Genomic DNA, 25126 nt, shown 5'->3' with positions numbered 1-25126 from the left:
AGATTCAATCCCGGATTGTAGTCCTTAAGCAAAATAACACTGAAAATCATAGGCCTCTGCAAGTGTGGGAATGAGGCCCGGCCGGGGGGAGGAGCACGCGCTCTCAGCCATGCCACGCCCGGTGCCCGCCTTCGCCCCGCCCAGTTGTCGCCGGAAGGTCACAGGGCCCAAGCTTCTAGAGGCGTGGCCAGGCCCCAGGCCCCACCCCTCTCCCCTGCGCTCTAGCTGCTCGACCCATGCTCCGCCCCCCAATCCAAGGCCCTGGCCCCTCCGCTGGCCCCTCCGCCGGCCCTCCGCAGGCACCGCCTCTTAGAACCCGACACCTCCGCCTGCGCAGGCCTGCTCCCAGGTCCTGTCTCTCAGACCCCGCCCCCAGGCCGCGTCTCCAAGGTCCCTTCTCTCAGGCCCCGCCCCCAGACCACGTGTCTTAGGTCGCGCCCCCTCCGCCTGCTGCAGCGCAGGCCCGCCCTCAGGCCGTCTGCTAGGCCCCGCCCCCTCCACCTTTTCCAGCGTGGGCCCGTCCCTAGGCCACGCCCCCAGATCCGGGTCCCGCCCCTCCGCCCGCAACTGAGCCGGCCTGTCCTCTAGGCCACACCCCCAGGTCCCCGCCCCACCCTTCCGTCTGCGCCTGCGCAGACCCTCTCCCCGATCCCTGCCAACCATGGTGAACTTGGGTCTGTCCCGAGTGGACGACGCCGTGGCTGCCAAGCACCCGGTGAGAAGGCCGGTCTGGGACACGGGCCTCGGACCCCAGAAGCTGACCTGAGCGAGGCGGGGGTGTGGGGCATGGGGGTGCCCTCGTCAGGGAAGAGTGGCGGAGGCTGGGGGCGCTCTCTTGCTAAGGGGCTCAGGGCGTCCGGGTGGGCGTAGGGGAGGTGGGACGTGTCCAAGCGCCCAGGGTCTCACTCCTCCACAGCCAGGGTGTGCCCAGAGGAGGGACAGGAGAGGCGGTGAAGGAAGAGGGCAGGGGATCGAGCCTTCATCCCCCCTCTGCCACCCCAGGGACTCGGGGAGTATGCCGCATGCCAGTCACACGCCTTCATGAAGGGCGTTTTCACCTTCGTCACAGGTAGGCTGCGTCCAGGTGTCCTGCAGCTGGGAGAGAACGCACCCTCCCGCCCCGCCCTGGCTCCCCAGCAAGGGGCGCCAAGTCACCTGCCCGCGGGTGCTGGGGGCCTGGCAAGGTGGGCCCCGGCCAGCCCCGGGTACAGGCTGATGGGGACCTCGGCTCTTTGCAGGCACCGGCATGGCCTTCGGCTTGCAGATGTTCATTCAGAGGAGGTTTCCATACCCTTTGCAGTGGAGCCTCCTAGTGGCCGTGGGTGGGTACTCCAGGGCCCCTGCCTGAGCTCTCTTGAGGGGTGGGTTTCTGCTAGGGTTGGGGTTGTGGTTCTGCGTCCCTGACTCTGACATGGAGCCCCAGGTCTCGGCGGCAGCCCCACCTGAGCCCACCCACCACGTCTGTCAGGAAGTAGCCTGTGCCCCGTTCTCTTAGCCTGAGAAGCACAGAGGCCCCAGCCCTCTTCCATTTCCTGCTCCACAGTCGCAGGCTCTGTGGCCAGCTACGGGGTGACGAGAGTGGAGTCGGAGAAATGCAACAACCTCTGGCTCTTCCTGGAGACCGGGCAGCTCCCCAAAGACATGAGCACAGGTGAGAGAGCCTGGGGGTTAGCGAGAAGTGAATGCCAGAGCTCCAGCGCCCAGAGTTTCGGGCAGCCAAGCCTGGGTGCCCCATACGATAGGCTAGACAAGGTCCCTCCCTCTGGCCTGGCCTCCTCAGCATGTGAGTCCCAGATGAGTTGGAGCTGGGGGTTGGTGCAGTAGACAGATCTTGAAGAGCTCCCTTTGCAGGAGAAAGAACCAAGAGGGGCTGGGGTGCCCCTGAGATTGAGAGGAGGGGTACAGAGTGAAGGGTGTGGCAAGGCCACAGCAGCCACGTGGGCACCCAAGAGGAGTGAGGCTGGACTGAGAAGCCCTGCATTGGACCCAGGCCTGGCCCCCACTGCCTGTTGTCCTTGTTACGGAACCCAGTTTCTGCCATAATAAAATGGGCACAGGGATGCCAAGCCACGACAGATGTGGTTCGAGCTCGTCTCTCTTTGCCTCTTACAGATCGGCGAAGCTAGGAGAGCTCCAGCGGGGCACAGAGGATTGGGGGCAGGAGGAGTCTGGAACACAGCCTTCATGCCCCCCGACCCCAGGCTGACCCTCCCCACACCCTAGGGTACCCCAGTCGTATCCTCTGTCTGCATGCGTGGCCAGGCCTGACAAACCCCTGCAGACGGCTGCTGCCCCAACCTGGGACCTGTCCAGGAGGTTGGAGCAGAAAGGGCTCTCCCTGGGGTGGTGGTTCTCCTCTAGGGTATCGGGACACATGGTCTGCACTGCCAGCAGAGAGGGTGTGTCTGGGGGCCACCACCTAGGGGGCACAGGATAGAAGGGGCCTGTGCACCCTGTCATTCCCTTTCTAGCCCCTGCACCTCCGACAAATCCAAGGTGACAGCTGGTGCTAGGGGTGTGGGGTTAATAAATGGCTTATCCTTCTCTCCACCCAAGTTTCCACCTGACGAGGTGAAAAAATCAGAAGGGTAAGATGATGACGGGTCACATGACACCTTTATTACCCTACAGTTGATATATGAGGATCACATGCAAGTTACATACCGAGGATGTACAGGGAAGTTCCCAACGCGGAACCCCAGAATTTGACGTTCACACCAGCCCTGTAGGCCACGTGACACCACCACAGCGCCTCTCTATGGGGGTCTGCCTCTGTAGCACTTGGCATGTAGGGGCAGAGCAAAAGGGGCTAGGCTGGCCAGAGCCTGGCTGCTGGGAGAAGAGGAACTTGTGGGCCACGCCCACCTGCCTAGCTGAAGTCACTCCCCAGAGGCAGAGGTAGCCTGTTGTATCTATGTCTGTGTGGAAGGAAAGCTTCTGAGTGGGCAAGTCAACCCGCAGCCCCGAGCCCCAAGAGGAAGAATAGGTGGAGACCAGACAGAACCTCCACAAGTCCATCATGGTTACAGCTGGCTTCCCCGCAGCACTGAAGGCCCACAGCATGGTCCCTGCTGCCCCAGACCCAGCTCAGCCCCCACACCTCACCTTGCCAGGCACTGGAAAGAAAGTTTATTGAGTACCTCCTGGGCCTTCAAAGTGACAGGAAGCTCAAGGTGACAGTGGCTTCAGCAAGATGCAGCTTTATTTTTCTGTTTTTTGTATTGTTGTTCTTGTTTAGTTGTTTTGAGACAGAGTCTCGCTCTGTTGCCCAGGCTGGAGGGCAGTGGCGCGATCTCGGCTCACTGCAACTTCCACCTCGCCAGTTCAAGCCATTCTCCTGCCTCAGCCTCCCAAGTAGCTGGGATTACAGGCACCCACCACCACGCCCGGCTAATTTTTATTTATTTATTTATTTTGAGATGGAGTTTTGCTCTTGTTGCCCAGGCTGGAGTGCAGTGGTGCAGTCTCAGCTCACCGCAACCTCTGCCGCCCAGGTTCAAGCTATTCTCCTGCCTCAGCCTCCCAAGTAGCTGGGATTACAGGTATGCGCCACTGTGCCCAGCTAATTTCGTATTTTTAGTAGAGACAGGGTTTCTCCATGTTGGTCAGGCTGGTCTTGAACTCCCAACCTCAGGTGATCCGCCCGTCTCAGCCTCCCAAAGTGCTGGGATTACAGGCGTGAGCCACCGCGCCTGACACTTTCCATATTTTGAGTAGAAACGGGCTTTCACTATGTTGGCCAGGCTGGTCTCAAACTCCTGACCTCATGTGATCTGCCCATCTCAGCCTCCCAAAGTGCTGGGATTATAGGCGTGAGCCGCTGGGCACCGCGCGGGGCCGAGCTTTATTTTTCTTTTGTGTAAAAGTCCAAGTGAGTGGTCCAGGGTTGACAGGGAATCAGGGACCAGGCTCCTTTCATTCTGCTCCCTGCTGTAGTGGCCTCTGTTCCCAAATCTGCCTCATGGCCCCAGGTGGCTGCACCAGCCTCGACCATTGTGTCTTTATCTCATTTAAGAGGTAGGAGAGAGGGCAGCTTGCCCGCCACTGCTGCTGTCACTCTGTTGGCTTGAACGAAGTCGTCAGGCGCATCCAGTGCCAGGATGCTCAGAAAGGCAGAGTTGCTCTGGGCAGCCATGCGCCCACTAAAATTCAGGTGTTTTATATCTGAGGAAGAAGGACAGCAGGAAGGCTGTGCCTCAGCTAGATTCCAAGCCTGGCCCCCAAGAACAAGGGGAGGTGAGCGGACCACACCCTTAGCAGGACATCCCAGCACCCTGAGGGTAAGGCCTGGGTGGGAGGGAGAGAAGGGAGAACCTGGAATTTGCCTGGACTGGCTTTCCAAAAACAGTGACCAGAAAGGGAAAGGATCTATGTGACAACACATGGGCGAAGGCCATTGTCGGGCTGGCTTGGGTCACCGCAAATTCCTGTCCCCCAGGACCTCTGCATGTCTCTGTATTTGAAGACAGGGGCTTTCCAGAGGTCATTAAGGTAAAATGAGGTCATTGGGGTATCCTCATAAAAGGAGGAAATTAGGACACAGACACACAGAGGGACGGCCACGTGAGGACATGGAGAAGGTGGCGTCCGCAAGCCAAGGAGAGGGGCCCCAGGAGACACCAGCCCTGCTGACCCATGATCTCAGCCCCCCAGCCTCCAGGCTGCTGTTCACACCCCCCAGTCGGTGGCGCCTTGCTGTCGTTTTGTTTTTTTTTTGAGATGGAGTCTTACTCTGTCATGCAGGCTGGAGTGCAGTGGCGCGATCTCAGCTCACTGCAACCTCCACCTCCTGGGTTCAAGCAATTCTCCTGCCTCGGCTTCCCAAGTAGCTGGGATTACAGGCGCCCACCACCACACTGGGCTAATTTTTGTATTTTTAGTAGAAACAGGGTTTCACTATGTTGGCCAGACTGGTCTTGAACTCCTGAACTCAGGTGACCCACGCACCTCAGCCTCCCAAAGTGCTGGGATTACAGGCGTGAGCCTCCGCACCTGGCCAGTGGCACCTTGTTATGGCCGCCTGAGCCTACTAAGGCAAGCCTGGGAAAAAGTACTTCATCTCAGGTGTACCCCATCTCGTGCGTGCCCCACAGAGTTCCAGGCTGCCTGGTGCTCCAGGCACTCCTCTCTAAGGGAAGGGTGGAGGGGGTGCAGAGATGGAGAACTTACCCGTTCTGGAGTGACACATGAACCCAAGACCCAATAATTCCCAAAGGAAAGTGGGGGTGAAGCAGGGTGGGCTCCAGGCAGCACAGAGAGGTCAGGGACAGAAGTCGGAAGAGATAAGGCGGAGATGTCCCAAGAGCCAGGTTACCCAGGGCATGGAGTTTGGACTTGGGGCTGGGGGTGCAGAGGGAGGCCCCATACGGCAGTATCAGAATAGTTTTAGGAGACTCGTCCTGCTGCTTTATGGAGGACAGCTTGGGGCATGGGAGGGGCCAGGGAGGGAACCCAGTGCAGGTATGAGGTGCCAGTGCTGCCGACCCATCACAAACCTCCCCCTCAAAGAACACATCTGCCTGGCAGAGTTCCTAAGCCTCGAGCAGCTGCCAGGAGACTCATTTCGATTAGGACACACGTCTGGAGGCCACCCCAAGGTGGCTGGGGGCAGAATGGGGCAGGAGGCCCTGCAATTCCAGGGTTGCCCAGGCACTGAGAATCCTGGCTCTCATCATAATGGGCTGAGGTTCTGGGGACAATCTGAGTGGCGGCTCTGAGCAAGCTGAGCCCAGGGAGGCTTTGAGGTACACAGGGTCCCTTGGGGGGCCTGAGAGCAGCCATGAGGAGGCACAGTGAGACAGACGTGGAGGAGCAGACCCAGGAGCTGAAGACCATCACTCAGCTCCAGGGTGAGCCCACACCACCGTGACCTGTCTCCCTTTCCCGTCTGGGGGTTCCTGGGTGCACAACTTTCTGTGGGGAAAAGAAAGAGAGATCAGACTGTTACTGTGTCTGTGTAGAAAAGGAAGACATAAGAAACTCCATTTTGATCTGTACTAAGAAAAATTGTTTCTGCTTTGAGATGCTGTTAACCTGTAACTTTAGCCCCAACCCTGTGCTCACAGAAACATGTGCTGTATTGAATCAAAGTTTAATGGATTTAGGGCTGTGCAGCATGTGCCTTGTTAACAATATGTTTGCAGGCAGTATGCTTGGTAAAAGTCATCGCCGTCCTCCATTCTCGATTACCCAGGGACACAGTGCACTGCGGAAACCCGCAGGGACCTCTGCCCGAGAAAGCCTGGGTACTGTCCAGGTTTCCCCCTACTGAGACAGCCTGAGATATGGCCTCTTGTGAAAGGAAAGATCTTACCACCCCCTAGCCCAACACCTGTAAAGGGTCTTTGCTGAGGAGGATTAGTGAAAGAGGTAGGCCTCTTTGCAGTTGAGATAAGAGGAAGACATCTGTCTCCTGCTCATCCCTGGGTATGGAATGTCTCAGTGTAAAGCCGACCATTCCCATTCATTCTATTCTAAGATAGGAGAAAACTGCCCTGTGGCTGGAGGCGAGATACGCTGGCAGCAATACCGCTCTGTTACTCTTTGCTACACTGAGATGTTTGTGTAACGTGAAACATAAATCTGGCCTACATGTACATCCAGGCACAGTACCTTTCCTTGAACTTATTCATGACACAGATTCCTTTGCTCACGTCTCCCTGCTGACCTTCTCCCCACCTGTTACCCTGCTACACTCCCCTCGCTAAGATAGTAAAAATAATGATCAATAAACATTGAGGGAACTCAGAGGCGGGGGCCAGTGCAGGTCCTCGCATGCTGAGTGTGCCAGTCCCCTGGGCCCACTGTTCTTTCTCTATACTTTGTGCCTTTTTTTTTTTTTTTTTTTTATGAGATGGAGTCTCGCTCTGTCGCCCAGACTGGAGTGCAGTGGCGCGATCTCGGCTCATTGCAAGCTCCGCCTCCCGGGTTCGCGCCATTCTCCTGCCTCAGCCTCCCGAGTAGCTGGGACTACAGGCACCCACCACCATGCCCGGCTGATTTTTTGTATTTTTAGTAGAGACAGCGTTTCACCATGTTATCCAGGATGGTCTCGATCTCCTGACCTCGTGATCTGCCTGCCTCGGCCTCCCAAAGTGCTGGGATTACAGGCGTGAGCCACCGCTCCTGGCCTAGGACTTAATAGTTTTAATACCAGGACAATCCAGGACATGGAGGAGAAAACAGACCCCCTACTGCCCACTCCCTGACAGAGCTGGGAGAAGGGATCAAAGGGGCCTGCATGGAGGGACTGAATCAGAGAGAGGGTCTTCAAGGAGACTTGTGAGCATAAGAGCAACAAGGGCCCCAAAGCCAGAAGGGACAGGAAAACACTCGCCTGTTTCCATGGGCAGCAGATCTGGAAGGGACCACAGGACCCTGCCATCCCTCTCCTTTGCCTCACCCTCCCCACCTGTCCACCTCCCCGAACCTGTCCACTGAGAGCCCTTCAGACAGCTGCTGCTGGGCAGTGGAGCAATGTCTCCCAGGACAGGGCGGGAGGAGGGATCTTGGCCATGGAGGTGGCATCCCCCTGCACCCTCGGGCCTCCCTGATACGAGCCTCCCCCGGGGGATTCCAGGCCAGGCCCTTGGTGCAATCCTGGCCACTGTGTCCCCTCCACCTGCCCACAGAGCAGTGTCGGGCACTCCAGATCCAAGGGGGGAAAGAGAATACGGACCAGAACAAGGCCATGCTGGCCCTCCTACGCAGCAACATCCGCCACGGGGCCCAGGACTGGGCTTTGGCCAAGAAGGTACACAAACGCCACCCCTCCCCTCTGCCTGGGGAGCAGGGCAGGAGCTGAGTACACACACACTCCGAGGGCGGACACCTCCTCTCCACCCCCACCCCAATCTTTCTGATCCAGGGGGCATGTGAGGAGGGGCTCTGCTAGGACCTGTGCCCTGGGCTCCAGTCACCCCAGCATCCGGTGGGCAGGTTCCCCACCACCCAACCCGGAGGGCTTGGCATCTGTGAGCCTACATCCTGTAGCAGGGGCCCCCTCCGGCTCTCCAGCCAGCTAGGGGACACCAGGGCCCTCCTCTGCATACCCCCCCACCACGTCGCCTCCGAACTTGGATGGCCAGGATGGGGTCCCGCGGCTCTCTCCTCCTCCTGGGAGCAGGGGTCTCGCTACTGGGCTAGCGTGGGATACAAGAGGCCCTGGGGAGAATGCCTGGAGGGGCCAGCGGCTGCGGGTGCGCAAAGGGCCCGCTCTAGCTCAGCCGCCGCCGCTCCGCAGTATGACCAGTGGACCATCTCCAAGGCCTGCGGGAAAAACTTGCCTTTGCGACTGACGCACTGCCGCAGCACCATGGAGGTAACCAGGCAGGAGGGGCCTCGAGACCCAACCCTCCCCACCCCTGCCAGCACCCCCCCCTCTAGATGTTGCGGAGCCGACGAGGGACGGAGCAGGTGCCCAGCCCCAGGTTCCCTGTGGGGTTGCCACCAGCCTCCACCCGCCCGCCTCCTGGCGGGCTCCATGGCGGCCCCCTGCGCAACCACGAGTGGGCGGTGCCCTTCCCGACCCAGGTGGTGCGGGAGAAGCTGCGCAAGTACGTCTTCGACCGCGTGAAGATGCACAACCTACTGATCCACCTGGTGCGGCGGCGCGGGCAGAAGCTGGAGAGCATGCAGCTGGAGCTGGCCAGCCTGCGGAGCCAGCCCGACGCCAGCAAGGAGGAGCTGCGGCTCCTGCAGGTGGAGAGGCGGGGCTGGGTCCACTGGGGCAGGATTCACGGGAGGGGCGGAGCCACCGGGGGGCGGGACTCGCGGGAGTGGCGGGTCCACTGGGGAGGGCTCACGGGAGGGGCGGGGCTGAGAGAGCACGACCCCCTCCAGAGAAAGCCCAGCCCCGACACCCTCCGGGCGGCCGGTCCCCACGCCCTCTCACTGCGCCTTCGGTCCGCCCCAGATCATCCGCCAGCTGGAGAACAACATCGAGAAGACAATGATCAAGATCTTCACCAGCCAGAACATCCACCTGCTGTATTTGGACCTGCTGGATTATCTGAAGACAGTGAGCCCAGCGGCCCGGGAAGGGCGGGGGTCCGGGGCTGGGATCTGGGAAGGGCGGGAGCGTCCTGGGGCGGAGCCGCCCCGCACCCGCCAGGGAGAGGGAGCTCTGCCTGACCACCGGCTACGCAGGACGCCGAGGCATGTGGAAAACGTTTTTTAACTTCATTTTTGGCTATTCCAAAAAAGCATATCGTGGGGTATATCAGAATTCTTCGGACTTTCTTGCACGTATTAAATGATTTAGTATTGTTTATATCTTGCCTGTCATTTTCTCACGCCTGGGCCTCTGAGAGTCAGAGACAGGTCCTGCACCCTCAGAAAGTCCTTGCACCTTTGAGGGTCCGCTGGGCCTGTAAGCAGGGCTTGCTGCCGACCCAGCCAGCCCACCCGCCCTGCTCCCTGCAGACGAGGCCAAAGGCAGCCAGCAGTCCGATTGTGAGGGGAGAACCCCTTCATGGGAGGCTGAGCACCGCCCCTCGGGCTGCCACAAAGCAGAACCTGCTCCAGATGGACTGTAGATGGGAAGGGAGAGCATAAGAGGTGCTAAGAGGAGCAACCTGTGGATAGGGCGGAGAGCCAGCTGGAAACACCCTCACCCTACGACTGGGCAAAGGGGAGCTCTGGAGAGCCATGCTTCAGGAAGGTGACAGCATGGAAGTGCAGTTTAGGAGGAGAGTGCTGGATGGGGGCTGCATCGCAGCTCTTTCCTGCTGCGGTCCCAGCCCAGATGGTTCTCAGCTCCGTCCTCTGTCCCTCTTACCTTGGCCCCGGTCCTATTGGCTCACCTGGAAGCCCTGCCTCTCTATCCTTCCTGGGCCCACCCCTCTCCCCACCCCGTCCATGCCCCTCCTTCGCCTGGGTGCTTGTCCCCCTGGTGGCGCCTTCTTCTGTTTAGAACATACACACTTAAAAATCAATTATTCCCGGCCTGGGCATGGTGGCTCACGCCTGTAATCCCAGCACTTTGGGAGGCCAAGGCAGGCAGATCACTTGAGGTCAGGAGTTCTAGACCAGCCTGGCCAACATGGTGAAACCTCATCTCTACTAAAAATACAAAACTTAGCCTGGCATGGTGGTGCGTGCTTGTAATCCCAGCTACTCGGGAGGCTGAGGCACGAGAATCACTTGAACCCAGAAGGCGGAGGTTGCTGCGAGCCGAGATCACACCATTGCACTCCAGCCTGGGTGATAAAGCGAGATTCAGTCTCAGAACAAAGGAAAAAACAAATAATAATTCCCATAGTCATCCATATTTTTAAAAATGAAGATTCAACACTTGTAGTTTTGTTTTGTCTTTTGAGATGGAGTTTCACACTGTTGCCCCAGCTGGTGTGCAGTGGTGAGATCTCGGCTCACTGCAACCTCCACCTCCTGGGATCAAGCGATTCTCCTGCCTCAGCCTCCCAAGTAGCTAGAATTACAGGCGCCCACTACCACGCCCGGCTACATTTTTGTATTTTTAGTAGAGACGGGGTTTCACTCCTGACCTCATGATCCGCCTGCCTCTGGCCTCCCAGTGTTGGGATTACAGGCATGAGCCACCGTGCCTGGCCTATACTTGTAGTTACTAAAAACAAACTACTATAGCAAAGCTATCTTGAGCATGTATGTACCTGGTTCTGGGCTAAATAATTCCTTTTACACTCTCAAGTCATCCTGACGGCAGCCTTCTGAATGAGCCATCATCTTACAAATGGGGACACTCAGAGAGGTTAAATAACTTTCCTAATGTCACACAGCTAAGCTAGCTAGTCAGAAGCTGCCTTGGCCTTGAATCCTGACTCTCTGACCCCAAGCCCATGTCTTGAGCCCCTCTGTTTCACTTCAAAGCAAAGCTGCCCCCAAACCTCCCTGGGTTTCAGAGTCAGCCTTTTCTGCAGAACATTTCATCACAAACTCTCAGTCTCTCTGGGTTGTTGGACCCTAGGCGGTGGAAGAGTTCACCAGGCCAGCACTGTCCACTCCCCGTGAAACACCTTTCATCAGCTTTGTGCCCTGCGGGGAGTGGGGGAGGTGCCTGGGGCCACAGAGCAGAACCTATCACTGTGCTCAGGGCTCTTAGTCGGGGAATGAAAGCTGGGGGCAACTGCAGCCCACTCTGTATGGGCCACAAGAGAACCCCATTCAACACAGGTGCTGGCAGGATACCCCATCGAGCTGGACAAGCTGCAGAACCTCGTGGTCAACTACTGCTCAGAGCTGTCGGATATGAAGATCATGTCCCAAGACGCCATGATGATCACAGATGAGGTCAAGGTGAGCTCAGGGCCCAGGGCCCAGGGCTGGGGGCCCTCCAGGGCTGGCTCTCTTGTGTCTTCCTGGCCAGGGTCCCTCAGGAGACCCCCATTCCCACACTGCCTACAATCCCTGGAAGGATCCAGTGGCCAGCCCGGCCAGCCTGCTCTGCTCACCCACTGGACAGAGCGGGCCCATCCAGCACAGGAGCCATGAAGCAGAGAGGGAGAGAATTGGCCAGGCCAGGGCGGGGGTCACCTATTCACCCAGTCTGTGCCAAGGTCCCTGCAAGGCTCTGAGGATACAGCAGGGACCGGGACAGGCAGACCCCGTCCTCCTGAAGTGAGTGGCACTCATCTAATAGTTAATGAAGGAATGCCACACAGCCCCTGAGCCAGCTTGACAGAGAGAGGTGGGGTGGCAGATGGCTTTCCAGGAAGACAGTGCTTGAGCTGGACTGAGGGAGTAAACCCGCAAAGGTCAGGTGTGGCCAGGGTTATGGAGGAGGTACAACTTGGGCAAAGGCCCTGGGCCGGGAGGGGTGTGATACATGGAGCAGCGTGTGGCCAGGGCGGTGAAGGCTGCAGAGGCACAGGCCCCAGGAGTCCATGGAGGCGGCTGGGCTGGGGGCCCAAGGACTGACCTGGAGCCCTGGGAGGAGGTGGAGGGAAGATGTGACCAGGTCTGTGCTTCAGAAAGGGTGTGCTCAGGCTGCGGGGACTGGAAGGCGCCAGGGCAGAAGCGCTGATCACCTGGGCAGGCCCGGGGTGGAGAAGGGGTGGCCGACGGAGCCGAGAACTCAAGAGGCAGCCCCACTAAGCGCTGGCAACGAGAGTGGCGAGGGTGAGAGCAGTGTCTGGGATGGGTGAGCAGGGGTGGGCAGATGATGGTTTTGGCTACCCAAGGGCACGCTGGAAGAGGCCAGGTTTTGGGGAAGAGGAGGAATCTGTCTTCAGGCAGGCTGAATCCACTTCCGTGAGTTCTAGGTGGAGCTGGCCAGGAGGCAGCTGGGGGCCAGGGGCTGGAGGGCAGCAAAGCATCTGAGGTGGCACATGCTCTGAGAGGCGTGGGCAAGGAGGGCCTTGAGCTGAGGGGCCACGGGCACGAAGAGGGTGCGGCCAGTGGCCGGGGATGCAGTTCCGAAGTCTAGTAAGGTGAGCGTGGCCAACTGCCCGCTGGCGTTAGTGCCATTAGGGGCCTTGTGGAGACAGCTCCCCAACCATGTGCCCACCCACGTGTCCCCAGAGGAACATGAGGCAAAGGGAGGCGTCCTTCATCGAGGAGCACCGGGCAAGGGAGAACCAGCTCAACCAGCAGAAGAAGCTGATTGACAAGATCCACACGAAGGAGACCAGCAAGAAGTACCACCGGGTAAGCCTCAGGCCAGGGCCTGGCTGGCTACCCGTTCCCACGACAGCTGGGTGGACACAGGCTCAGGGCCACCACTCAGGGCCCACTCCCTGCAAAGGGTGTCTCATCCCTTCCCCACCCCCACCTCCCATCAGGGCCAGATGGACTTGGACTTCCCCTCGAACCTGATGAGCATGGAGGCTCTGAAATGTAAGCGCTCAGCTCCTCACCTGCCCCCAGCCAGGGTCCCAAGGAGAGGTTAGCACTGGTTCGGGCCAACGGATCAGGTCACCCTGAGGCCAGGTGTGACATGCAGTCGCCAGGGTGAAGGGAAGGACAGGTCCCTGCCTCTCCCTCCAGAGGCTGAGAGCCTGCAGCCAAATGTGGCCTCAGAGATGCTGGCCCCAGCACCCAAGGGCCCTGCACCAAGGGCCCAGTCCCCAGTGACTCTGCAGAGGATAAGCATCCTGACCCCTAAGCTGCCTCTGAGAAGCACCGCCGGGCCCACTGTGCCGCGCCACTCCGGGTCCACCTCTGCTCTGGGGCTGCCTGGGGCGTCCCTGCAGGGCTGGGCTAAGGAGGGAGCAGGTGGCGGGGGCAGGCACCTCTGAAGGACACCTGTGTCTTGGGTGGCCTCCCCAGCAGCTGGGCAGGTACAGAGGTGGTGTCCGACAGCCTTACACAGAGCCCCTGAGCCATCCCTGCATGCTGACTGCCCGTCCCCTCTGCTCTGCCAGTGAGGAGGAAAGAGACCTCCACGGCAGAAATAGAATACCAGGCTGGCGTGACTGCTGTGGTGGAGAAGGTCAAGAGTGCTGTACAGTGCTCTCACGTCTGGGTAATGCCCCTGGCGCTCCGGGAGCATGGCAGGAGGGTGGCTGAGCCTCTCACGTCTGGGTAATGCTCCCTGGCACTCCTGGAGCATGGCAGGAGGGTGGCTGAGCTGGGCTGGGGTCTGAGGCGCTCTGAAATGGACACACAAAGTGGTAACTCCTTCAGCCACCCCAAATCCTTTTATCTTAATCCCATCTTCGTATCTGCGTTTATTATTATTAGGCCTTGAGCTCCCAACCACTGCCCTGACACAAGCTTGTCCACTGTCAGACAAGTGACTCAAGTGACACAATGTCCTTCAGTGATGATCTCCTTATCTCCACATGGGGTTATCTACCCTCTCTGCCTGCCATTAGGGTCGTGTGCAATGACATCCACAAAGCGCTTCACCCCTGCTAAGTGTGGTGGCGCACACCTGTGGTCCCAGCTACTCAGGAGGCCGAGGTGGGAGGATCGCTTGGGTCTGGGAGGTTGAGGCTGCAGTGAGCTGTGATCGCACTTGTGAATGAGCGCAGAGAAAGTGCACTAGCCTCTGGGAGGGGCCCAGAAGAAACCAGTTCTGTGAAGCCCCCTCTGCCCATCTTCCTGGCCCACACCGGCTTCCCTCTCCCCCGGACTGGCCAGGACATCGCTGGCCGCTTCCTGGCCCAGAGGAACACGGAGGAGAACCTGGAGCTGCAGATGGAGGAGTGTGAGGAGCGGCGGGTGCAGCTCAAGGCCCTGGTGAAGCAGCTGGAGCTGGAGAAGGCTGTGCTCAAGTTCCGCCAGAAGCCTAGCTCCATCAGGTGCCCCGGGCTTCAGGCACTGCGGGCCACCCACCGCAGTCTCACAAAGGCCCCTGGGCTGCAGCCAGGCTGGGAGCTGGGAGTGTACCCACTGCCAACAAGCGTGTGTGTCCCACAGAGGGGCCAGGGGACTCCACTTGCACACACCTGAGCTTCTAAGTCACAGCACCCAACTCAGGACTGGGCTCCTGGGTGGCCCCACCATAGCCCTCGGGCCTGTGCCCCTCACTGCTGTGTCCCTATTGCCTTCTGCAGCTTCAAGTCTATTGAGAAGAAGATAACAGACATGCTAAAAGAGGAAGAAGAGAGGCTCCAGCTCGCGCACAGCAACATGACCAAGGGCCAGAAGCTGCTGCTGACCATCCAGATGGGCATCGACAACCTCTACGTCCGGCTGAAGGGCATTACCTTGCCTGCGACCCAGGTACCGGGAGTGAGGCGGAGCTGCCACACACCAGGTCCCTGGGCAGGGCCAGAGGGGAGGTGAGACCCTCCTCCTCCCGGCCCACAGAGAGAAGTGGTGCTCTCCGACGCCCTCGATTTGAACAGCAAGCTGGCGTACTGCGAGGGGAAGCTCACGTACCTGGCTGACAGAGTGCAGATGGTGTCCAGGACCGAGGAGGTAGCCCCGGGCTGGGAGGAACCTGCACAGCCCATGTCCCCTCAAAGCTGACAGGCCCCCCGTTCAGAGTGTCTGCACGGCTGAAGGGGGCTTTGCCCTGCAGGGCGACACAAAGGTGAGGGACGCCCTGGAGTCCTCCACTCTGAAGGAGAAGTACAACACCAGGATCAGCTTTGAGGACCGGGAGGAGGATATGATCGGTACAGGCCCCGGAACTGGGGCCCGGGCTGCAGGCGGGTGGCTGGAGCAGAGGTCGGGGTGGCGCCGGCTCCCGTCCCACCGGGACATCCTGGAGGGACAGCGGGGCTACAGAGTGCATCAGTTGTACCTGCAGGACTTTAATTGATGGAGGTGACTTAGTGATGCCATGGGGAGGCTAAAGCCACTGAAATACCTTGTTAATTTCTCCGAAAGGAGGAGGCATGCCATGCCAGACAGGCCCGGAGGAGAGGCACCAGGGCTGGAGCAGGGAGGAGCGCGGGGAAGGCCTGGGCCGGAGCTTCCACTGGGGTTTCTGCGGGAAAGGCTAGGCAGGGCAGCGTGAGCCGCTGAGGATGGGCTGGGCTGAGTCCTCCCGGCACGCTGGGGCTGTCCCTGGGGCAAGGCACCTGGCCCGGGTGGGTGGAGGGAAGCGGTGAGAGGCGGGTCGGGCGGCTGCGCCTGGGTGGGCTAGTCCCGTGTGCGAGCCGCCGCCTCCGCCCGCAGACACCTTCCAGTTCGCCGACGTGGACCACAGCTACGTCCCTTCGCGCGCCGAGATCAAGAGGCAGGCGCAGCGGCTGATCGAGGGGAAGCTCAAGGCGGCCAAGAAAAAGAAGAAGTAGCCCCGCCGCCCCGCTCCCTGCTTTGTTACACAAATAAACATTTTTCGAGGACTGCTGCGGACGCTGGGGCGACCGGGGTCTCGGAAAGGAGCACGGGGCACGCAGGATCGGGGGAGGTTCTGCACGCAGGATCGGGGGAGGCAGCCCGGGCCGGGAACTGCGCGCCAGAACCGCCTGCGCATGCGCCCACGGCGCGCGCCGCGCCCCACGGCCCTCGCGGCGCCCCGTAGCCGTGCGCCCCTCGCGTCCCGCCGAGCCGGCGCCAAGATGGCGGCGCTGACGCCTGGAGAGCGGCCGCGCCAGAGGCCGCGGGGGCCGAAGCGGAGCAGCCGCGGCTGAGGTTCCCGAGTCGCCGCTCGAGGCTGCGCTCCGCCGCCGGGACCCCGGCCTCTGGCCGCGCCGGCTCCGGCCTCCGGGGGGGCCGGGGCCGCCGGGACATGGTGCGAGTCGCACCCCTTCCCCGCCGCCGCTGAACTCGCCGGCCGCGCCCGGGCTGGGACGTCCGAGCGGGAAGATGTTTTCCGCCCTGAAGAAGCTGGTGGGGTCGGACCAGGCCCCGGGCCGGGACAAGAACATCCCCGCCGGGCTGCAGTCCATGAACCAGGCGTTGCAGAGGCGCTTCGCCAAGGGGGTGCAGTACAACAGTGAGTGCGGCGGGCCGGGGGGACGCGGGAGCGCCGCGCGGGTCTCCGAGCCCAGGCCCTGCCTGGGGCGCCGCGCGGTGGTGGGTGTCGGTCTTGCCTGTTTGCCCGTTGTGGCGTGTGCTGGGCCCGCCGGGCGCTCCGGGAGCGGGGGCGCGGGCCAGGGGACGCGAGGAGAGGCCGGGCCAGGGCCAGGGCCGGGTCCTCGCGGCCCCGGAGCCGCGGGTCGTTTCCCAGCCGCGCTTGCCTGCCGCGTGTCGCTCCCGCCGCGCTGTGCAGTGGAGCGGGTCGGCGGCGCCGGGGTTGGCCCGGCTGCCCGGCCCGGGGGTGATTACATAACGCCAAGCAGGGCCCGCCGGCCCGGGGCGCTGCGCCCCCGACGCTCCACGGTGGCCAGCCCCGGGCACCACTCACCTGCAGGAGGTGCGGGGAACCCAGCCGGCCTTGGCGCTTTCAGCGGGATTTTTCTTTGTTGACTTCCTACTGAGTTTGAAGACAGAATATTAGCTACGCCACACATTCTCGCCTTTTTAAAGAAGCGTTTGTAAGAGACGTATCTAGAAAAGGTCCAGAAGGCACGGGCTGACTTGCGACTGTAGGAGACATCCCATTTCTTGTAGGACGGAGGAGTCATTTACGGACTCCTGAGTGCCTGGGACGCTCCATTCCTTTGTTATAAATTATGTAAATTGTCCTCGACCTCTTATGAGTTTTTCCATTTTGCGGGCTCTTTCCCAGTAGTTTTTGAAGGCTTTTATGTGGTTCCCTGTTTTGACATTGCTTCCCTCTTAGCCAATACTGTGTGTTTCTATGAGATTTTAGGACGCTACGCTTATCTAGTTTTTTGGTCACTTTAAGGGGAGCTTTAGAGTCTCCGTGATATTTCCATGGTAATGTAGGATTTTAAGAACTAATGATCAGAAAGACTCTTGTGCAGGTTTAAAAGCAAGTTCATGAATTCGTCTGCCGTGTGCATGGAGAGAGGCCATAGTTCCTGGGGCTGGAGCTAGTCCAGGAGGACAGTGAAGATTTCGCCTTCCTTAGTCCCCCGGCCTGTGAGCAAGAGGAAGCTGCAGACCACTCGGGCCGCCCTCACCCTGACACCTTCAGCAGTAAGCAAGATAAAACAACTTCTTAAAAATAGGTCTGAGCATCTAGGTATGAAATTTGGTGTCCTGGCCGGGCACGGTGGCTTATGCCTGTAATCCCAGCACTTTGGGAGGCCGAGGCGGGCAGATCACGAGGTCAGGAGTTCGAGACCAGCCTGGCCAACATAGTGAAACACCGTCTCTACTAAAAGTACAAAAAGAAAATTTAAAAAAAAAAGAAACTTGATGTCCGAACCAAGGGCCGTATTGGCCTTTCTTATACTGTGGAACATACGAAGACAAAGGAGATTTTGATGAAGTTCAAATTGGAATCAGAGTGCTCATCAGAAAGAAAGCGCAGCTAACACGTTTAGGAACAGAAATGGATTATGTTGAAGACAAATTATCCATTGCGTTTGTGTTCAGTAACCCAAGCATCAAAGGAACTTGTGGCTGGGGAGAAGGCTTGATTATTTGAAATCTCAGGACTCCTCTGGCCAGGAGCTCCCAGACTCCTGTGGAAGCCTGGGGGCTCGCTGAAGAAGTCACGTGACTGGAACGTACTTAATGCGTGGCTGTCTGGTAAGGAAAATAAAGTGGTGCGTTTTAAATAAAAATAAAAGCTCATTTTAAATGTGTTATAATACATAGCTGGCATTCGGAGAAGAGAATATTGAGTCAAAATACTGAGTTTATGCAAGTTTTTAGACTGTGCATTTGGATCCTTTATTTAATTTTGTTGCTTACAGTATTGGCTAAGCTCAGTATTAGTCCCTGGGAAATCAGGCCTGGACCTGGAAACTGTTCACCTTCTGAAAACGCTCCCGAGGGTCCTGGGTGAGGTCCACCTCATGCACCAGGGCCACCCCTGTGTGGTCCTGGGCGAGTGTGACTAAAAAGGGCAATGGGGTCCTTCCAGAGGAGAAAAGCCAGTCTCCAGTACTTGGAGAACAGGTTATGATCTCCTAGAACTGAATGAAAGGTGGTGAGACAGAGAGAAATTTGGATTTGTACCTAAATTACATTTTAGAAAGATGTTGTCTTTATAGTTGAATAACATGCAATTTTAAAACTTTTGAGTTTCTGTGTTAGAATAGAAAGTTCCTAGTATTTCTTTTCTTTTTTTTTTTGAGACAGTTTTGCGTTTCGCTCTGTCGCCCAGGCTGGAGTGCAGTGGCGTGATCTCGGCTCACTGCAAGCTCCTCCTCCTGGGTTCACACCATTCTCCTGCTTCAGCCTCCCGAGTAGCCGGGACTACAGGCACCCACCACCATGCCCGGCTAATATTTTGTATTTTTAGTAGAGACGGGGTTTCACCGCGTTGGCCCGAGTGGTCTCGATCTCCTTACCTCGTGATCCGCCCACCTTGGCCTCCCAAAGTGCTGGGATTACAGGCATGAGCCACCACGCCCAGCTTCCTAGTATTTATTTTCTCAAATATTTTACAGAGCGTAACAGACCAGCAATGTGATCAAGACAGAGTCGAGGGTTTATGGGAGTGAAAGATTCTGGGAACTGCTGCGGGTTTCCAGGAGTCTGGGCTCTCCTCCTGGGCCCTGCATTTGCTCGGAGTCACTAGTGGTCCTGGCAGAGTCGCAGGACACCCATTGGTTTTAGAATAAAAACTCGAATGAGACATTGGACCATAGTTGATGAAAAAGTCAAACTCTGTCAAATTTTTGAAGAGATTTATTTTTGAGCTGAATATGAGTGACCATGGCCTGTGACACAGCCCTCAGGTGACCCTGAGGACACGTGCCCAAGGTGGAGGGCACAGCTTGGTTTTATACATTTTAGACATGAGACAGTAATCAAATACATTTAAGATATACGTTGATTTGGTCCACAAAGGCGGGACAACTTGAAGTGGGGGCTTCCAGGTCAGAGGTAATTTAAAAAAATTGTTTTTTTGTTTTTTTTTTTTGCTGGGCGCGGTGGCTCAAACTCCTGACCTTGTGATCTGCCCACCTCAGCCTCCCAAAGTGCTGGGATTATAGGCGTGAGCCACCAGGCCTGGCCCATGGATACTAGTTTTTAACTCAGGAGTAGACTTGTGAAAGTTCAGGTTTCCAACAAAGATTGAAAGACGTTCCAGCCTGGCCAACATGGTGAAACCCCATCTCTACTAAAAATACAAAAATTAGCCGGGTAGTAGTGGTACACGCCTGTAATCCCAGCTACTCGGGAGGCTGAGGCAAGAGAATCACTTGAGCCTGGGAGGTGAAGGTTGCGGTGAGCCGAGATCACGCCGCTGCAGTCCAGCCTGGGCGAGAGAGTGAGACCCTGTCTAAAAAAAAAAAAAAAAAAAAAAGGCACAGTTTGTTCTGTGCTTCTCACTTTCCGCTTTCTGTTTCTTGGCTTCAGAAGCTGCTGTTTGGTCATTTCCTTCATTTTCCAGGTGCTTCTTTGACAGAGCCTTCTTCTCCTCTTTGTCGTCTTCATCACTTCATCCTCTTCATCATCGTCACCCTCGTCCTTGTCCTCATCATCCTCTTCATTCTCAGCCATCCTCTTGGATTTCACAGGAACAGCTTCTGTAGAAGCTTTCTTTCCTTTGGCTGGTACTGTTTCCATAGCTGCTGCTTCAGAGCCATCTTCCTCAGCATCATCCTCATCATCCTCATCCTCATCCCCTGAGGCAGGGGCACCCGCTGCTGCCTTCATCACCGCTGGCTCAGAGTCATCCTCCTCCTCATCGCTGTCTTCCTTCTTGGCGTTCTTGCTGTTCTTTGCCCCCTTGGCTGGGGTGCCCCCTTTCGAGGAGCTGCTGCCAATGCTTTGTCTGGTATGGCTCCCTTCTTGGCAGGTGTGGCGACTGCTTTGCCTGGAGTGACAGTTGCTTTCTTGTGGGTGTGGCACCTGCAGCCTTTTTTGTTGGGGAAACTGCCACCTTCTTGGCTGGGATTGCAGCAGCCTTCTTGCCTTTCTCCTGAGATGTGACAACCTCTTCTCCACAGCTGTCATCTTCTTCATCTTCTGACATTTCCTCATCTTCACTTCCCCCTTCTGCCTCCTTTGGGGGAGCAGCCATTTTCTTGGGGTCACCTTGGTTTTTACCTGCCTCGACACCAAGTAGTCCAAAGCTGCTGAGGATGGGAAATCTTTGCAGGGTGCAGAGTGGGAGAGGAGCAAGGTGTGGCTGACACCAGCTGCAGCACAGGCTGTCAGGGTGGGGAGGCGGCTGGGCCCTTGTGGTGGGTCCAGTAGGAGATGCTGCTGGCACCGTGAGAGGGCCTGGGTAGGAGTTAAACCTTCATGCATCTGAGATAAATCATAAGCTCTTCTTGGTATGAAAATGTAAGAAAATTATTCCATAGTTTGCAGGAAAGCTGCAGGAATGTGAAGGAGTTAAATTGAATCAGGGTGAGAAAGGCTCAGGGCCTCAAATAGAGCTCTGTGTTTTCTGCATTGTATCTTCTAAAAGAAGCTTAGAACAGAGGTCGTGTTCACATCCCGTTTAGTAGAAGAGCAGGTTTACCATGAGGTTAAGTACAGGTGAGTACAGGGCTTCTTAGCGTTTCTTGGATGAATCCTAAAGGTTTTCCAGGAGAATCACTGAGTCAGCTTATTGCAGCCAACATTTAAGATTCTGAAATTAAGCAGAAAAAAGAAAACCCAAGATCAAGGGACCAGCAGGAGAAAAAAAAGATTCTGAAATTGATTTTATTTATTTATTTTTTTTGATATAGGGTCTTGCTCTTTCGCCTGAACTGGAGTGCAGTGGTGCAATCTTGACTCACTGCAGCCTTCACCTCCCTGGCTCGAGCAGTCCTCCCACTTCAGCCTCCCGAGTAGCTGGGACTACAGGTGCACGCCACCATGCCTGGCTGAGTTTTGTAATTTTTGTAGAGACAGTGTTTCACCATGTTGCCCAGGCTGGTCTCAAACTCCTGGGCCCAAGCAATCCACCTGCCTTGGCCTCCCAAAGTGCTGGAATTACATACAGCAGAGAGCCACTGCGACCAGCCTAACTTTTTAACTTAAAAGTAGAGGTTAAGTTGGGCATGGTGCCTCACTCCTGTAATCCCAGCACTTTGGGAGGCCGAGGTGGGTGGATCGCTTGAGGTCAGGAGTTTGAGACCAGCCTGGCCAACATGGCAAAACCCTGTCTCTACTAAAAATAACAAAAATTAGCTGGGTGTGGTGGGCACACGCCTGTAATCCCAGCTACTCAGGAGGCGGAGGCAGGAGAATTGCTTGAGCCTGGGAGGTGGAGGTTGCAGTGGGTCGAGATCGCGCCATTGCACTCCAGCCGGGGTGACAGAGTGAGACTCCGTCTCAAAAAAAAAAAAGGAGGGTTAATTTTTTAAAATAATTAAGTCAGATTGTTTTACTTGCCTTATTTCTGATGTTACAGGATTTCTTGTAATTAGCTTTTTTAAAAAAGAGTTTGTGGCCATATAGTAGGTGTGTATATGGGTAATTAGCTTTTAAAAGGAATAAATTTCATTTCAAGGTGAGAGAAAATAAGACTCTTCGTTCTCAAAATCTGAAGATAATAGAAAAGAAATGTATGTTAAAATTGATAAAGATGTAAAAGGAAGCAACCTTAAGACTAGTCAAGACTGTATGCCCATGATATGTGCAATTATTACGTCAATTATAAATAAAACAATACAAAAAGCCATGAGTAGACAATTTGTGTTTGAAAAAGAAACAGAATGAAAACCTCTAGAAATGAAAAACATAGTCATTAACAGTTAAATCAGTCAGCACGCAGGAGAAGCAGCACCAACTCAGCTGAAGAGAGGAGCAGTGTCAGGAAGAGATGTGCGGCCCAGGGAGGAGGCGATGCCAGCCGATGTCCAGTACAAGTTCCAGAAGGAGAAGAGAGCAGGAAAGGAGAAAGGGAAGACTGAGGACTTTCCAGAGTTCATGAAATACAGGAAACTCCAAGAAGTCCAGAGTTTAAAAACATCCACAGCTAGATACATCATTGGAAATTTTCAAAACATTAAAAAGTAAACATCTTAGATGCAACCAGAACAAAAAGACTTCCCTGAGAGGAACGTGGTGAACTGGTGACCAGCTCACAGCAAACCTGTGGCTGAGGGGAGGCCGATGTGGGCTGTGGGGAGGCCGACGTGGGCTGAGGGGAGGCGGATGTGGGCTGAGGTCTCTCTGATGAGCACTTGAGAGCCATGTGACTGGCTCCACTTCGGCCGAAGCTTCAGGCTCACTGTGCAAAGGCTCTTGTAGAAATAAATACTGAAGGTTATTCTTCAGAGAGGTGGAGTTGAGCCCGAAACACAGGAGTGGGATTCAAAAAGCAAAGGGGGCTGGGTGCTGGCTCACACTTCTAATCCCAGCACTTTGGGAGGCTGAGGCAGGTGGATCACTTGAGGTCAGGAGTTTGAGTCCAGCCTGGCCAACATGGTGAAACCCTGTCTCTACTGAAAATACAAAAATTAGCCGGGCGTGAGGGCAGGCGCCTGTAATCCTAGCTACTCAGGAGGCTGATGCACAAGAATCGTGTGAACCTGGGAGGCAAAAGCTGGAATGAGCTGAGATCGCGTCACTGCACTCCAGCCTGGGCAACAGAGCAAGACTCCATCTCAAAAAAAAAAAAAAGTCCAGGCACGGTGGCTCACGCCTGTAATCCCAGCACTTTGGGAGGCCGAGGCGAGCAGATCACGAGGTCAGGAGATCGAGACCATCCTGGCTAACACGGTGAAACCCCGTCTCTACTAAAAATACAAAAAATTAGCAGGGCATGGTGGCGGGCGCCTGTAGTCCCAGCTACTCAGGAGGCTGGGGCAGGAGATTGGTGTGAACATGGGAGGCAGAGCTTGTAGTGAGCCGAGATTGCACCACTGCACTCCAGCCTGGGTGACAAAGCCAGACTCTGTCTCCAAAAAAAAAAAGCAAAGATAATCAAAGAAACTGGTAAATATGTGGTGAAAATGAAATAAGCATTGGCGGGTCAGGCACGGTGGCTCACATCTGTAATCCCAACACTTTGGGAGGCCAAGGTGAGTGGATCACAAGGTCAGGAGTTCAAGACCAGCTTGGCCAACATAGTGAGACCCCCGTCTCTACTAAAAAAATAAAAAAATTAGCCGGATGTCGTGGTGCGTACCTGTAGTCTCAGCTACTCAAGAGGCCAAGACAGGAGAATCGCTTGAACCTGGGAGGTGGAGGTTGCAGTGAGCCGAGATTGCATCACTGCACTCCAACTTGGGCAACAGAGTGAGACTTCATCAAAAAAAAAGAAAGAAATAAGCGTTGGTTATGTTAATCAGTGGTGATCATGATTTATATAGGGTATATAAAAGAAACTACCAGAAGTAACACAGCCCAGGGTGAAGCTGGATAGTCAAGGCGTTCAGATCTCTATATTATTATTAAGAAGAAAGGAAAGAGATGTGTTAACTTCAGACTTCACTGCAGCAGATGTGAGTGTTGAAAATTTAAGGGTTACCATTCGAAGTGTAGAAACAGGTTGCAAATCTTCCAAATAAATACCAGGTAGAAAGAATACTTTCTGAAAACCACCTTGTCCAGCTTTAATCAAAGGCATAGAAGCCTGGGGGAGGGGCGAGGGAACCAGAGCTGGAACTAAAAATCATAAAATAACATGGCAGCAGCAGTTGTCAGTAAACAGAACTCACCAGCTCAAAAGAATGTGAGATTCGAGGGATTTTTTTTTTCTTTAATTTGGCTATGTGGTGTATAAGAGACACATCCAAAACATAATGGTGTCGAAAGGTTGAAAGTTAGGAGTTGGAAACAAGACACTAGGTAAACATTAACGATAAAAAAGCCGCTCTAGCTGTAGTCCTAGTGCCACAGCTACAGTGATGCCATATGCAGAATATACTTCAAGATGAAAGAGAGCGGGTAGAAATGTGAAGGGTTACCGCAGGCTCAGAGAAAGTCTCTGGACCTTAAGGCTCAAGGAACATTGATTAAAGTGGACCATCCTCACTGGTGCTGTGGCTTATACCTGTAATCCCAGCACTTTGGGAGGCCGAGTCAGGAGGATTGCTTGAGCCCAGGATGTCGAGACCAGCTTGGGCAAAAAGCAAGACCCCGTCTCTAAGAAAAAAATAGTAAAAAAAAAACTAGGCCTGGGGTGGTGGCTCACATCTGTAATCCTAGCACTCTGGGAGGCCAAGGTGGGCGGATTGCCTGAGCTTAGGAGTTCGAGACCAGCCCGGGCAAAATGGTGAACCCCCATCTCTACTAAAATACAGAAAATTAGGCATGGCGGCATACACCTGTAGTCCCAGCTACTTGGGAGGCTGAGACAGGAGAATCACTTGAATCCAGTAGGTGGAGGTTGCAGTGAGCCGAGATCACACCACTGCACTCCAGCCTGTGCGACAGAGTGAGACTCCATCTTCAAAAAAAAAAAAAAAATTAGCTGGCAGATGTCTGTAGTCCGAGCTACTTGGGAGGCTAAAGTGGGAGGATCACTTGAGCCCAGGAGATTGAGGCTGCAGTGAGCTAGGATCGTGCCACTGTGCTGGCTCTAGCCTTGGTGACAGTGAGATCCTGTTTGTAAAAATAATATATATATATATATATATATATTTTTTTTTTGGATGGTTCTGCTCTGTTGACCATGCTGGAGTGCAGTGGTGCGATCTCGGCTCACTGCAACCTCCACCTCCTGGGGTTAAGCAATTCTCCTGCCTCAGCCTCCCGAGTAGCTGGGATTACAGGTGCCCACCACCACACCCGGCTAATTTTGTATTTTTAGTAGACATGGGGTTTCTCCATGTTG

The 25126-nt window shown here is 55.9% G+C and overlaps 3 protein-coding genes across 5 annotated transcripts in view; all 3 read left to right on the top strand.

The window, feature by feature from the left end:
* Window positions 1-615: 615 nt before the first annotated feature.
* On the top strand, window positions 616-2550 carry TMEM141 (transmembrane protein 141). Its single transcript, XM_055270326.1, has 5 exons — window positions 616-715; window positions 1003-1069; window positions 1239-1322; window positions 1544-1651; window positions 2113-2550. Exons 1-5 carry the CDS (start codon window positions 662-664, stop codon window positions 2124-2126), a joined length of 327 nt encoding a protein of 108 aa, XP_055126301.1. The 5' UTR covers window positions 616-661; the 3' UTR covers window positions 2127-2550.
* Window positions 2551-4159: 1609 nt separating this feature from the next.
* Window positions 4160-15719, top strand: CCDC183 (coiled-coil domain containing 183). The gene is made up of 14 exons (XM_055270325.2): window positions 4160-5849; window positions 7632-7753; window positions 8243-8320; window positions 8533-8700; window positions 8915-9019; window positions 11152-11274; window positions 12499-12624; window positions 12759-12813; window positions 13341-13441; window positions 14062-14222; window positions 14478-14646; window positions 14734-14844; window positions 14948-15044; window positions 15550-15719. The coding sequence occupies exons 1-14, from the start codon at window positions 5780-5782 to the stop codon at window positions 15666-15668; spliced, it is 1605 nt and encodes a 534-aa protein (XP_055126300.1). The 5' UTR covers window positions 4160-5779; the 3' UTR covers window positions 15669-15719.
* Window positions 15550-25126, top strand: part of RABL6 (RAB, member RAS oncogene family like 6) — a 29340-nt gene continuing 19763 nt past the window's right edge. Inside the window, exons 1-2 of one of the 3 annotated variants that reach the window (XM_063636724.1) lie at window positions 16200-16312; window positions 17247-17421. In XM_063636724.1, coding sequence (XP_063492794.1) covers window position 17421 — 1 coding nt within the window. In that variant the 5' untranslated portion in view covers window positions 16200-16312; window positions 17247-17420. Of the gene's footprint in view, window positions 16313-17246; window positions 17422-25126 lie in introns of all 3 variants that reach the window. The other 2 variants (XM_055270324.2, XM_055270323.2) reach the window with 2 other exon arrangements.

This window comes from Symphalangus syndactylus, chromosome 3 (assembly GCF_028878055.3).
Source record: "Symphalangus syndactylus isolate Jambi chromosome 3, NHGRI_mSymSyn1-v2.1_pri, whole genome shotgun sequence".
Classification (NCBI taxonomy): Eukaryota; Metazoa; Chordata; class Mammalia; order Primates; family Hylobatidae; genus Symphalangus; species Symphalangus syndactylus.
The sequence above is the reverse complement of the archived record's forward strand: the minus strand, read 5'-3'. Positions and strand labels throughout refer to the sequence as shown.